The following is an 11273-nucleotide window of genomic DNA, read 5'->3' as shown; positions in this document are numbered from 1 at the left end:
TCACATTAAGTGCACAGACAGACCATCGTGAGGCGACGCGATTTTACCGTGATCCCGCTACGGACCATGACGCGTCCTTCATTAGCAGAAGTGCCTTACTTTAAACGCGTGGGCAGGGGAACTGTCAAAACAGGCATCGGCACCTCTCACTGCCCTGTAAAAAAAAAAAAAAAAAAAAAAAAAAAACCTTAAAAAAACAACATGCCCTGAGCATTTTAGAGACTTTACTATTTTCGTTCGTTGTCAGGTGCTCAAATGCAATTTGAATATGTTATATTTCAAGAAGTTTTATGAACAGGTATCACTTTGCAGAGCTCGAGGAGCAAAACTCTATCTCATGATGTCCAAAGACATGCTGTTCAGGTTCACCCATAGTGTGTGAGTGACAGAGAGAGTGTGTTCCACTGATGTATAGATGAGTGACCCAGTGTAAGTAGTGTATCTAGCAGTGGAAGTCTTTGGGTGCTCTGGTTTCCTCCCACACTTCAAAGACATGCTGTCCATTTTCACCCCTAGTGTGAGTGACAGAGAGAGTGTGTTCTACTGATGTATGAATGAGTGACCCAGTGTAAATAGTGTATCTAGCAGTGTAAGTCACCACGGTGAATAAGGTGTGTGGCCCGATAACACTGCCTAGAGTTCGTTGGAAGTCGCTTTGGAGAAAAGTGTCTGCTACATAAATAAATAAATGTAATGTAATAATCTGGACCAGATGTCGCAGAAAATCTTTCTCATACAACCATTTCTTCGTTGTCGGCCTGTCTTTTCAGGTGGAGCAAAGCTTCAATTATTTGGAGATACAAGGCATTTGCAGCAACAAGTCTACGCAGGTAAGTCCACGTGTAGTGCGAACTTGAAGGAAACACGTAAGAGAAGCGGCAGGCTAAATAAAGTTAAAAGGTGCACGACAAACATGTTTATTAATAAACTGGAAGCGCTGCGTTGCTGGATAGAATGTGTCAGTGTTCCTGTGATCGCTGGGTTACTTCCGATTTTCTTTCTTGGAGCAACGTGGGTAGGTACCTTGCCGAAGCGTATCGCGACAGGAGGCGTGATTCGAACCTGCGGCTGCAGAGTCCAAAGGCGGCAGCTCTAACCGCTCTCCGTTGCCCCTAGTTACGCAAACCTGAGAACAGCTTGGATGGTATTTAATTTTAATTTTTGTTATCGGGATTCATCTCTCCTGCATTTTATTCACCTCCTCCAGCGATGAACATCGGTGCATCAAGTGGAAAGTAACAAACTTGGTTTACTTAAGAATCGCATGTCTGCAGCCATGTCTCTTTCTCCTAATGTAATGTACAAATTTGTATTTTTGCTGAGATGTGCGTCACCTTGGAGAAAAGCGTCTGCTAAATGAATATATGTAAATGTAATTTATATGAACAATGGGTATCGTCACTTTATATTATAATAAGGAGAAATTACAGTTTTTGTTTTAATTTTTTGGTTAATTTGGTTCTGGTGTTATTTTAATTTATCCTTTGATATAATTAAGATATCCTATAATTATAATAGATAATTAATTTGTCCTTTGGGATAATTAAGATATCCAATAATTGTAATAGATAATTGATTTATCCTTTGAGAAATCCCTGTTTTTGATGGTTTCTCTCTCAGTTCAGATTCTAGCTGATGTGTAAAGGACCTTTTTTTTTTTTTCTCCTCGCCTCTGTTGCCAGTTCAGTAAACACCCAAAAGAAAAATTGTCGTCGTGACCCGGTTTTTTTTTTAGCGCCATCGGAAAGGCGCTACGTTGCATTCTTTCACCCAAAGAGTAGAGCGGTGCCTTTTAAAGACTGAAGGAGATCTCGATATGTTACATGCTGGTCAAATATGAAAAAGAGAGTTTTGGCAAAATCTCCTTCTGTCGTACACGCTGGCAAAAGCGGACCTTCGGTCAACCGCGTGGGGTCTGACCGCCCGTGTGCTCCACAGCTGGTGGTGGAACTGGACCGGGGCCTGCTCTCGCTGAAGCTGCCGTCCTGCGAGGATGTGGACGACGTGGTGGGCCACATCGGGAGCTGTCTGCAGGGGGTTTGCCCCGGCCTGTCCCCCTTGTACGTTTCCGTCATGTCCCCTTATGTCGGCGGCGTCCTGCCTTTTTCTTGGTCAAGGGCTACAGTCATTACTATGAACTAGTTCGAGGGCCACGTAAAAGTCATAGGATGTAACATACTTAATCTTGACTGTGTAAATGTAGATTTTTTTTTTTTTTTTTTTTAAATTTTCTTTTTTTTTTTAGGTGTGATGTGTGTGTATCTAACAGTATTGACATGTGATTCAATAAAACTAATAGTATTTGTGGTAGGTGGAGTGGTATTAGTAATTTCTCAAATGTTCATCATGTCGTTCAGTAGAATTAAAGTACTTATGGTAAGTATTGTGTACATTAATGATTTTACATGTTCTTGCAAAGTGCAAGACTGGACACCCCTGCCTTTCCTCCTATAGATGAGTAGTATAAATAATTTCCTACAGGTATTTACCTACAAACAGCAATTTTTACCCCCGTGTCCCAGCTTCAAGAGTCGATGCTTTGCAGTTTTTAAAACCTAGCTTGTTACTTATGGCCAGAAAACCTGATTGTACCACTTTGTGTGTCACGCCAGCTGGTCTGCTGTCCAGAACAATGTTCTCTGGACTCGTATTCCGTGGCTGGTTTTGCCTTCTTCGTCGTATTTCATGCACCGGAGAAGAAGCTGGTTGACGAAGTGCAGCCGTGGCGAGCGGCGACGAAGGGGCGTTGGGCAGCAGGCTGTTTGGGGGTCGTCATACTGAGCTCCTTGACACACACTTGTCCCCCTACAGGAAAATGTTGAAGAAGCTGTCGTTGGAGCCTCCGGAACGGATTACTCGCCTGCAAGCACTGTGGGACAACGCCGTGGAGCCAGGGCCATGTGGTAAGGAACATTCACTGGCTCTGTTATGCGCATTTGGTCATACGTCGAGCTGAGGGCTCCTTGCTCTGTCTGATGCTCTGGTTTTCGCCCAGGGTTCCACAAGACTGTCAGTAGTTTGGCTTTGGGTGGATTGTCTTAGATACAGTCAAATATTTTTTAGATATTAACTATGGGTGGCACAGTGTCCCACAGCACCTGGGTCTCTGCTCAGTCTGTGTGGAGTTTGCATGTTTTTCCCCAAGTCTGCGAGGGGTTTCTTCTGGGCGCTCTGGTTTCCTCCCACAGTCCAAAAACATGCTGTTCAGGTTCACCTGTAGTGTGTGAGTGACAGAGAGAGTGTGTTACACTGGGTCACTCATCCATACATCAGTGGAAGTAGTGTATCTACCAGTGTAAGTCTTTGCGTGCTCTGGTTTCCTCCCACACTCCAAAGACATGCTGTTCAGGTTCCCCCATAGTGTGTAAGTGACAGAGAGAGTGTGTTCCACTGATGTATGGATGAGTGACCCAGTGTAAGTAGTGTATCTACCAGTGTAAGTCACCTTGGTGAATAAGTTGTGTGGCCTGATAACACTACATAGTTAATTGGAAATTGTTTTGGGGAAAAATGTCTGCTAAATAAATAATGTAAAGCATTTCAGTAGAGGTGTTTTTTTTTTTTTTAAAAAAGTACAGTCAATACATTTTTTTATATACTGGTATACATACACTGCTGTTCTAAAGTATGTGTGCCCCTTGTGTCCCTTAGTTTTACCATGAAATGGTTATTTTATGGGAAGTAGTGTTTCTCATCTAATTTTATAGGTATGTAATGACCAATTCAGTATTTTAGTTTTGAGACAGTTGTGTGCGCAGTAGAAACGTGGTAGTAATGCAGGTGTAAAAATAAGTGAAGCCCAAGTTACGTCGGTTAAACCGGGTAGGTAAGTAGAATCGGGTGTGTAAATCATAATCATTTATTCATTAGATTTTAAGGAAGAGAAACTTCGATTTTAAGTTTCTGTTAATATTTCATACAAGAATAACGACCATCCCCGTGCAGTGCTCACACTTTCGAACAGCACTGTACATGGTTAATGATTAAGTCGAACAGATATAATAGTCGCCGTGCTTTACATCAGTGATCGTTTTTTGTCAGTTGATGTGTTGACTTGTCTAAGAGAAGTAATGAGTCACTTTGTTACTCATTAATACAGTATTGACCGAGCGTTCATGGGGAAATATAATGTTGCAATCGGACATCGACTGTGGCTCCCACCCAATGGGATATATGAGCTGGTGGTGCCATCGTAGGACTAACGCAAAGTCCTGAGTGGATCGATGCAGTCGATCGCGGATATATCGAAGCTGAGAGACGGTCGAGAAAGAATGGGGCTCGAGAGCCGTTCGACAAGTCGCTTTCGGACCGCTTTATAAGGCGAACTGTAGTAAAGGTGTGACAGCGGAAATACAGTAGTGACAGCGCAGCACGCGTGATAAACGAGGAAATGACAACGGCGGCTTCGAGTACTGACTGGCCTTCGTTATGAAATCCCTCTCCCGCTAAATACGGATATCGTGAGATTAAATGATGGTGTTCAAATTCAAGCGTGTCTGCGGGACGTCGCGTAACCGCAAGGGCCGCACATGTAAAAAATCGTAATGACATGCTGAAACTTCAATGTCTAAATTGAATAATGATTAAATATATAGAATTTAATTATTGTATGTAGGTGCAGTGGGTGTTTATCTGTAAAAGTATTTTGTGGTTTTGTATAATATTTATGGTAGGTATAGTATACATTAACACACACACACACACACTGTCTGAAACTGCTTGTCCCATATGGGGTCATAGGGAGCTGGAGCCTACCTGGCAACATGGGGTGCAAGGCTGGAGGGGGAGGGGACACACCCAGGGTGGGACGCCAGTCCATCACAAGGCACCCCAAGCAAGACTCGAACCCCAGACCCACCGGAGAGCAGGATCCGGCCAAGCCTGCTGCGCCACCACACCTCCCCACTATACATTAATAATTTCTGAAATGTTTTAGTGGGACACATTACTCGTTTATGGTATTGTGATCCGTCCTTCCTTCCCAGGGTGTCCCTCTCGCAGGGGGCAGTTCCACTGTTTTATTCCCCAGTTGGTCTTTCATTGCCAAGCATTTGAGTGTCCCGGAGGTGTTTTATCACTTGCCTTCCTTTGTCTCTTACCCACCCTCCGCTGTCACCCTCTCTCTCCCAGGGGGCTTCTCCCTGACCTACAGGTGCGTCTGTGACTGGCTGGGTCTGCCATACAGGGAGGAAGTGCAGTGGGTGAGTCGAACCCGCGTTTCTCTCGTCGCTGCGGGCGCGGTCCGGCTGCAGCCGCGTTTCCGTCTGGACAGGAACCCCCCCCAGACATCCCTCCGAAAGTGCCCAAAAAGGCAGGAATGCTATGGCTGAATGCCAGAGTCGCCCGGTTCTTATCCTGGCGTGTGCCTGTGTATGTGAGAGTGTGTCACATTTTTATTTTCAGTCATTTTAAAGCAGACTTAATTTGAATGTTTCATGTTAACCAAAAATAGAATAAACCTCCCAGGAAGTATTTTCCGCCGTGTGTCCGGGATAGGCTCTGACACCGCGCTCCTGCGCCGGACGAGCGGTTGATGAAAATGGACTAAATCAGTGCAGTCTTGCAGCAAATGTATTATTCCTTCTAGATTTTTCTGAGGTTTTTACAGAACCTAATCCACGGATAAGCCGAGGGATGTCCGTGTTGTTGAGATCTTATTTAATTTGGCGCGGCGGTTCAGTTTATGAACAATCCAAGTTACGGACAAACGCCCGGTCCCAACTCTGCGTGTAAGCTTGAGGATCCGGTGCAGCATCGCATACCTGCGTGTGCTCACCGTGTTGTTTCTTTCCTCTGCGGTGCTCTGCTCTGCTGTTTTACCGAGTGAATTCACGTGCTTGTTTGCACCCCTCATCATACAGGACGTGGACACAATTTACTTGACGCAGGACACCAAGGAGCTCAATCTGCAGGATTTCATTCACCTTGAAAACAGGTAATTGGAACGTAATGCCCGAATGACGGGTCGCGATGGACGGTTTCGAACCCCTCGCCCTGGCATGCGGGCTGCTGTAGCTCAACAATATTCGAGTTTCGCGTCGTCGAGCGGACGTATGCTCGGTTTGACGCCGAGAAACTGCCGACGCTTCAGATTCCGTGAGAAACGTGCTTGCGGGGCTCTTCTGCTGCCGAGAGCGCGCGCTCGGCTTACCTGCGCCCAAAGGGCGTGAAAATGCCCTCGCGCCCTGCTCGTCCCTCACGTGGGGGTCGACGTCATTCGCGCGGCGTGAAATGAAATGCACGGAAACGTTGTTTTTGACACCGCGTTCACTGGTGTGTTTTCGTGCGCCAGGGACCTGGTGGCCATCCTCGCCGTTCTCGAATACAACCAGTGGTTCACAAAGCTCTCCGTGAAGGACTTCAAACTGGTACGTTTTGCCACACGTTTGCCAAGATTCCCACTCTGTATTGCTATACGTGCTCGGTGGTATCTTTTCACTGTGCGTGTAACTGGTTACAGTCGCAGGGAAATGGGTTTTGCGGCAAGAATTTTCACTCTGTCCTCATCATGAGCTGCACTCCCCTCCCCCATGTCCTATTAAGACCAAATCCTGTATTGAGACCCAAGATGATGGTTATTTTTAAATTATTTATTTAATTTTTTAAAAATTATTTATTTCAAAATCTTTCTAATTTGTTTTATTGCAGTAGTTTCTTCTTTATTTATTTATTTTTTTTTTTTTTAAAATAGGAATGTATATTGTTTTTACATGTCCTATTAACCCGGAATGAAGAGACCCAAGATGATGTAGTAATTTTTTAAAATTATTTTGTTTTAAAATTTTTCTAACTTTTTTTCTTGTTTTATTTAAATGGTAGCTTCTGCATTTTTTTTTCGTAGGAATGTATGTATCAGTTTTAGTCATCGCACACGATTCTTATTCTTGGTGTCATGGTGTCATATTAGAACAGCAGGAGTCAGAGTAACTAAAGACAGATTGTAATCTGAAAGTTCATGGTTTGAGTTCCATGTTTGAGTGCCCTGAGTACGTTCAGGAAAGTGTTAAACTGTTAAAAACAGGTAAGTACCTTTGGTTACACACACACACACACACACACACACACACAATGTCTACAACTCCTTGTCCCATACAGGGTCGCGGAGAGCTGGAGCCTAACCCGGCAACACAGGGCGCAAGGCCGGAGGGGGAGGGGACACACCCAGGACAGGACGCCAGTCTATCACAAGGCACCCCAAGCGGGACTCGAACCCCAGATCCACCACACAGCAGGCTTGCCAAACCCACTGCACCACCACGCCCCCCCCCCCCACCTTTTCGATAGATCATCAAAACGAATTAAAAAAAAACAATTTCAACTATTTAAAACCCAGCGCATTGACGATGTCCGTAATGTCATTAAACGCCGTTTTATTCTGCGCTCAGCGGAAGGCCGCCAGCTCGATCCACAGGGGCCTCGATAATGCGAACGAGTAAAGAATTTCACACCGCTCATCTCCTGGGAGGCGCCTGGGCTTGCTTGGATTTCTGAGGGCCCACCGGCCCTTTTCATCCATTTGAAGAGGGACGGCATGTCCCTTCTTGTGAGCTCAGGTGATCTCTGCTGCCGGTGGAGAGAGCGCCCCCTGTGGACATGTTGATGGACTGTTGTGACAAGATAACGTTTTTGAATATTCGGGTGTGGGTTCAGGTCGATCCCGCATGCGAGTGAATTTTGGCGATCGCACGGCAGCTGGTCAGACCTGCTTCATCAAACAGTTACCGTGTTTGCGGTGTCACTCTGGCTACTGCAGATTTATTTGCAATAATTAATAAGTAATTTAATCTCTCCAGCTGTTGGTCTAATGCGTTTCGCTGCTGTTCTTCTGAGATCTACATTGCTTGAGAAAAAAGTGAATTACATCTGAATGAATACATGTGATTTGTTTTATTGCTTTTTTTCCCCCTTTTTCTTTTTTTACATTTGATGCTTTTCTCCAAAAAGACTTGGTGTCAACATACATTTATACAGCTGGGTTATTTATATTGACGTTAATTCGTTTAGCAGATGCTTTAATTTTTTTTTGTCTTAGTTTGTGCTCCAGAGCTCTGCTTAGCAGCGGCGAGGGAGCTCAGCCCTCCACTAAATATTACGATGCTTCGTTCTTTTAAGAGCCTATCAAGAATGAAGAAGAGAGGGTCTTCTTCCAAACTGCCGCTCGTTGACACTCTTGCAGACGGGTCATCGCCCCTTTGGTTTTATATGTCCATAAATAGTGGTTTGCTTCTTATATGGAAAACAAATCCTGGTGCACAGGAGCTTTCTTTAGCTTTAGGTGCGAATGCTCGTGTGTCCTAATGGAATGTGAGCTGAAGGCTTTTCAAGTAAGCGTGTCAAGGGTCAAAAGATGTGTCTCGAGGCCGTCCGGCGTTTTATGAAATAGAACTTTGAAAAATGTCAGTTTCATGGAGTCCATATTCTTTAGTGCAAAGCAGCTTCCGTTTTTCATTGTGCGTTTACAGGGTCAGCGCTCCGGTTTTTGGCACCACTAGGCACGAATCAGTCCGGCACCCGTTACACTTCTTTCTAAATTAATAAAGGCGTGCATATATGTATGCGACAACAAATTTATATTAGGTATTCTGATAGACGGGGGGCACGGTGGTGCAGCGGGTTTGCCCTGCGCCTGCTGTCCGGCGGGTCTGGGGTTCGAGTCCCACTTGGGTTGCCTTGCAATGGACTGGCGTCCCGTCCTGGGCGTGTCCCCTCCCCCTCCAGCCCTGCACCCTGCGTTGCCAGGTTAGCCTCCGTCTTGCCGCAACCCATCTTGGAACAAGTGGTTTCTGTGTGTGTGTGTGTGTGTGTGTGTGTGTGTGTGTGTGTGTGTGTATTCTGATAGATTGTGAAGAAGGGAAAGTAAAAGTAAATTTTTATGTAATTATGTATAGCGTATTTGAACACTTCATATGCACGTAAGACAAACTTATACTTTAGTGACTGGAAACGGACTGGAAACTAAACTTGTTTCCAAGACTGCAGGAGAAATGCCGTTGATGGGAAAAGGTGCGTGGGACCCTGCGCTTCGACAACGCCAGGAAGAACGTTGCCAAGGCGACGCGTTCATTTCCCCTCGCGAACGGTCGACGCGTCTTTCCGAGCCTTGCGACGCAACGAGCCGTGTGCGGTGACGTACCCTCGGTGTGTTTTTCAGGCTGCGGATGTGTGCGAGCAGATACTGCGTGTGGTGGCCAGGTCGACTCGACTGGAGGAGCTGGTCCTGGACAACGCTGGCCTCAAAGCGTGAGCACCGCCCGAAGCGGTTCCGTGCGGCTTCGAAGGACACGCATTTTCCGCTCGGCTTCGGTCACCTCCAAACCGGGGTGCCCGTAGCCGTGTCATATTTATGCTCATTTACGAGCGGCTATAACCAGGTTTCCCTCACGCGCTTTCCTGTAAATGTTGACGAGGACACGTCACGATCCGGAGCGTGATCTCCTGGAAATGTGTGTCCGGCGCTCACCCGCAAGTGTGCAGGAGTGTTTGCTGAGGTTCGCTCTTGACTTTGCAGCGATTTTGCACAGAAGCTGGCCAGCGCCCTGGCGTTTAACCCCAGCTTGGCCCTGCACACTGTCAACCTGGCCAGCAACGCTCTGGAAGACAGGGGTATGCATGCTACCACTCCGACATCTCACAGCCCCAGATTTCAGATTGTTCTTCACTTTGAAATGAGTTTTTGTTTTTTTTTTTTTTTTAAAAGTCCCTCATCTTCTCAAATTGCCGCGATGTGTCGTGCAGGCAGGAGTGTAATGGTGAGAGGCGGGGGCGGTGTGTCGCTGCGATTGCACCTGCGCGGTGATTGTTTAGGGCTGGGAGAGACACGGCCTGCTGAGTTGTAAGTGGAGCACAGAGAGGCACCATCCTGTTATTACTAAGAGGAGCTAAAGAGAGAGAGAAAAAAAAAAGGTGACTCATGCTTTCCCACCGCAGAGCCAGTTCTCTTGTATGGTACAACTTCATCCACCATCTGGAAATCAGGGCAGGGGTTACAGGTCTGGAAGCCAGACTGGGAGAGCTCACGAGGATCTAAGTAATCCTGGAAAGTATGGCTGGCCAGGAAATTGGACTTTTTTTAAACATAAATGGAATAAAGGACATCACTTGTGTCATCCATATAGAGGGAACTTCAGATATTGACCGCAATAACAGAATACACACACACACACACACACACACACACACACACACACACATTGTCTGAACCGCTTGTCCCATTTGGGGTCGTGGGGAGCTGGAGCTTAACCTGACAACGCAGGGCATAAGGCTGGGGGGGAGGGGACACACCCAGGATGGGACGCCAGTCCATTGCAAGGCACCCCAAGAGGGACTCGAACCCTAGACCCACCGGAGAGCAGGACCCGGTCAAACCCACTGCGCCACCGCACACCCCCCCCAACAGAATTCTGTTGCTGAATTATCAAGACTGAAAGAAGTGAAGGTAATGCAGGTCCTTGTAAGTTTTCAGTAACCCTCGGAGCAGTCTTATGTTCCGTGTTGTTTAATGATATTTAAAAAAAAATATTGAAATCCTCCTATTGATGTGACATCCCAAGTAATAATTTCAAATATAATTGTACCATATGGCAGTAATGTATCCCCAGTAACGCAGGCATCAAATTATGAAGAGCAAGAAGAACTGGAGACCGGGCTATAGACAAACTCCGACAAGCGCCAGGCAGGAATCGCATCTCCTCGGTCCCAACTGAACGCACCCAGCTGCACCTGGGCTCCAGAACAGACCGTGCATAAAATAAACAGCCGACTCCCGACGCCGGGGGTGTCAAAACCACACCGAGACCTAATTCAGACGCACACGTCCACTTTCCCATTGACACGTTTCTTTTATTACTTACACAGGCTGTCTTTCTTTTGCTTTTTCTGGTCTCCTGTAGAATTTCCCCTCGGATTTTAAGCCTTTAGGTGGAACTTTTTGGTTTCTAACCATGCCAGCGATGGTAGGTGGGTTCGGGAGACGAAGGACCCCTTTGAGGGCTTCCAGCCGTTCCAGTTCTCACTCTGTGTTGTTGCTGCAGGAATGGCCTTTCTGAGCGCACACTTTGCCAAACTACGAACCGGGCTGAAGTATCTGAATTTCTCCAGGACTTCTCTGTCACCCAAAGGTGAGCAGTTTGTACTCCTTTCGTTCAGCTGAAACAGAAAGTAGACAGACGGGCTGAATTTATTGCATTCTTTAAATACCTCCCACGTAGCCACAATATTCGTCTTTCGCAGGGCTTTCCAAAAATTGTCGAGGCCACACTGAAGCTTGGTGTGTA

General features: G+C 46.2%; 1 protein-coding gene across 1 annotated transcript in view; it reads left to right on the top strand.

Annotated features, from left to right (window-relative positions):
* carmil1 (capping protein regulator and myosin 1 linker 1) overlaps positions 1 to 11273 on the top strand; it is a 57073-nt gene that overhangs the window by 17125 nt on the left and 28675 nt on the right. The window contains exons 4-12 of the mRNA XM_018727204.2: positions 771 to 830; positions 1939 to 2060; positions 2812 to 2903; positions 5131 to 5201; positions 5862 to 5935; positions 6293 to 6368; positions 9152 to 9240; positions 9509 to 9603; positions 11031 to 11117. Of these exons, the coding sequence (XP_018582720.2) occupies positions 771 to 830; positions 1939 to 2060; positions 2812 to 2903; positions 5131 to 5201; positions 5862 to 5935; positions 6293 to 6368; positions 9152 to 9240; positions 9509 to 9603; positions 11031 to 11117 (766 nt within the window). The remainder of the gene's footprint in view (positions 1 to 770; positions 831 to 1938; positions 2061 to 2811; positions 2904 to 5130; positions 5202 to 5861; positions 5936 to 6292; positions 6369 to 9151; positions 9241 to 9508; positions 9604 to 11030; positions 11118 to 11273) is intronic.

The sequence above is a fragment of the Scleropages formosus genome, chromosome 23 (assembly GCF_900964775.1).
Source record: "Scleropages formosus chromosome 23, fSclFor1.1, whole genome shotgun sequence".
Classification (NCBI taxonomy): Eukaryota; Metazoa; Chordata; class Actinopteri; order Osteoglossiformes; family Osteoglossidae; genus Scleropages; species Scleropages formosus.
This window is presented reverse-complemented; position numbering and strand designations above follow the sequence as displayed.